Source organism: Carlito syrichta, unplaced genomic scaffold (genome assembly GCF_000164805.1).
Source record: "Carlito syrichta isolate Samal-C Ts95f unplaced genomic scaffold, Tarsius_syrichta-2.0.1 Scaffold316469, whole genome shotgun sequence".
Classification (NCBI taxonomy): Eukaryota; Metazoa; Chordata; class Mammalia; order Primates; family Tarsiidae; genus Carlito; species Carlito syrichta.
The window spans coordinates 939,431-941,690 of NW_007260565.1; the positions used below are offsets into that span (position 1 = coordinate 939,431).

Sequence of the window (2,260 nt, forward strand, 5' to 3'; positions counted from 1 at the left end):
GACGCAGCTCTCTCCCCGCCCCACTCCCCCACCTCCTGTCCCTCATGGCTCGGGTCGTCCCTCAAGGCTCAGCACCCATACTGCCCGCCCTCCCCCAGGTGCTGCTCTGGGATGGCGCTCGAGGACCACGTCCTGCATTTGCCTTTTGGCAGGTTTGCAGCTTTGGCATGTCCTGACTTCACTCAGTTGGACGCTGACTGATAGTGGCCTGGGGACACGGTTCCTGCCCTCAAGGGGGTTGGCCTCTAGTGGTACGCCAGGCCCAGGGAACAGACAGCTGCACAGTGAGACCCTGTAGTGGCCCAGTTTGGCCATGGCCTCAGCATTCACGAGGAACATGTCCGTGAAGACACACAGCGCCTGACACCCAGCCCCATGGTGCTGCCCCCCGGGCCTCTCTCGCAGGGTCCCTGGTCCTGGTGCTTGTCTCTTCATCCATGAGCAGGTGTGAAAGGACACATGGCACCCAGACACCCCAGCCGGCTGCCAGCTGGCCAGGTGGCCCCGGGCAAGCCACACTCCCAAGCTGCTCCTTGCCAGGGTCAGGGCAGACAGATAACTCAGATGCAGCAGCCGGGCCAACTCCCATCTCACCTCGCGGACCCCCATGTCCCCCGCGGCACGGCAGCACTGGTTTGAAGGCCCTCTCGAGCCATCCGCGCCCCTCCATGGAAGCATAGCTAGGCCTGCCGGGGGCCCGGGCAGAGACTGCTCTGGTCACTCCTGCGCTCACTGCGCCTCCCCGTGCAGAGCGGGTGCAGCCACAACGCAATACCATCCCTTGGTACATCTGGGGGCACCCCCCGCCCCCCTGAAGAAAACAGGCCAAAGCGCCTTCTCAGGACACCTGGGCTCCAGCCACACGCCCCTGGACAGCCTCGCCATGGCCCCCAAGCCAGGAAGGGAAGAGGCGCTACTGCAGGAAGCCACAGCGGCCCAGAGTGGCCTGGGGTGGGGGTGGGGCCGGGAGGCAGGAGGTGCCCCGTGGTGGGGCCCTGCTCTGACCACCCTTCTCAAGGCAGGAGTCCTGCCGCCACACCCCACCCAACCCCCTCCTTCTGCACCATCTGTAAAGTGGGGATAGGCATGGAGTCGCCAGGAAACGTGAGGCCTTGCGCTCTCTGCGCTGACCCTGTTCCAGTGGAAGGGGACAGACGATGGGGACACGCATCCCTGCCCCCTCCACCACACCAGGGGGCGTCCACCCCACTTCACAGGTGGGGAGCCTTGCTTGAGGCACCCTGACCCGCTCCCGTTCCAGGGCAGGAGACCACGGCACACCAGCCACAGCCACCACCGCCTTCCAGCGAGGCACCAGGTGTCTACAGTGTCGCGCCAGCCGCAGCCCCACACACCTCAGGGGTGGCCTTCACCCCGTACTTGACACGGCTCCGCAGCCCGTCGGTGCCACAGCCGTCCGAGGGGTAGGAGGGTGCGCCGAGCGCCGGGCCCGGCGGGAGCTTGTCACACAGGTCGACGGGCTGGTCCTCGGCCGCGGCGAAGTCCATGGGGGCCACTGAGCCGGTGCCGTTCATCTCTGGGTAGGTGGGGTCGCCCTGGGTGCTGCTCGACGTGGACGGGTTCAGGGTGGAGGAGCCATGGCCGCTGCCGCTCTCCGAGGAAGAGTCATCTGGAGTGGACATCTGCGCGTGAGGCCCCTCCCAGCACCCGCTGCCCCCGGCCCCACCGGGCATCGTGGCTGCCGAGCCACCTTGGAGCACCTGCCCCGTGTCCTCACCAGTGTCAGGGGCTCCAAAGGACCGGTCTTGCCCCAGCCGGCGCGGCCACAGGGGCCTCTGCCCGAAAAGTGGGGCCATCAGGAAGGGGTGGCGAGGCGGGGCGTGGGCCGGGCGTGCAGGCACTCTCTGCAGCCAAACCCATAGATGTCACACCCAGACTCCAGGGAGGCCCCGCTTCGAGGGTCTAGAGTGACCGGCTTGCCAGTCCAGAGGCACTCCAGAGCGGGCACCCCAGAGCGGCCTTCTCCCCAGCTCCCAGGACGGCACCTTCCCAACCGCCTGCAGCTTCACCCTCAGGGCCCCTCCTTCCTCTGCCTGAGGAGGGCGGGATGGCCCCACCGTGGCCCCAGGCACCCTCTCCCTCCTGCAAGCAGGCCCGGCTCGGCTCCGCAGCCCACCCACTGACCCCTGCCACGGTGCCCCCGATCTGCCCTCCGCGCACGCCCAGAGACCTGGGGCATCCCGGGCCAGGGCTGCAGGCTGGGACCGCCGCGGCACCTGGACGGGCCACCCTGCGTTCC

General features: G+C 68.1%; 1 protein-coding gene across 1 annotated transcript in view; it reads right to left on the bottom strand.

Annotated features, from left to right (window-relative positions):
• Nucleotides 1-2,260, bottom strand: part of NOL4L (nucleolar protein 4 like) — a 23,857-nt gene that overhangs the window by 6,433 nt on the left and 15,164 nt on the right. Inside the window, exons 3-4 of the mRNA XM_021707244.1 lie at nt 1,356-1,630; nt 595-811 (exon numbers count right to left, since the gene is read on the bottom strand). Coding sequence (XP_021562919.1) covers nt 595-811; nt 1,356-1,630 — 492 coding nt within the window. The remainder of the gene's footprint in view (nt 1-594; nt 812-1,355; nt 1,631-2,260) is intronic.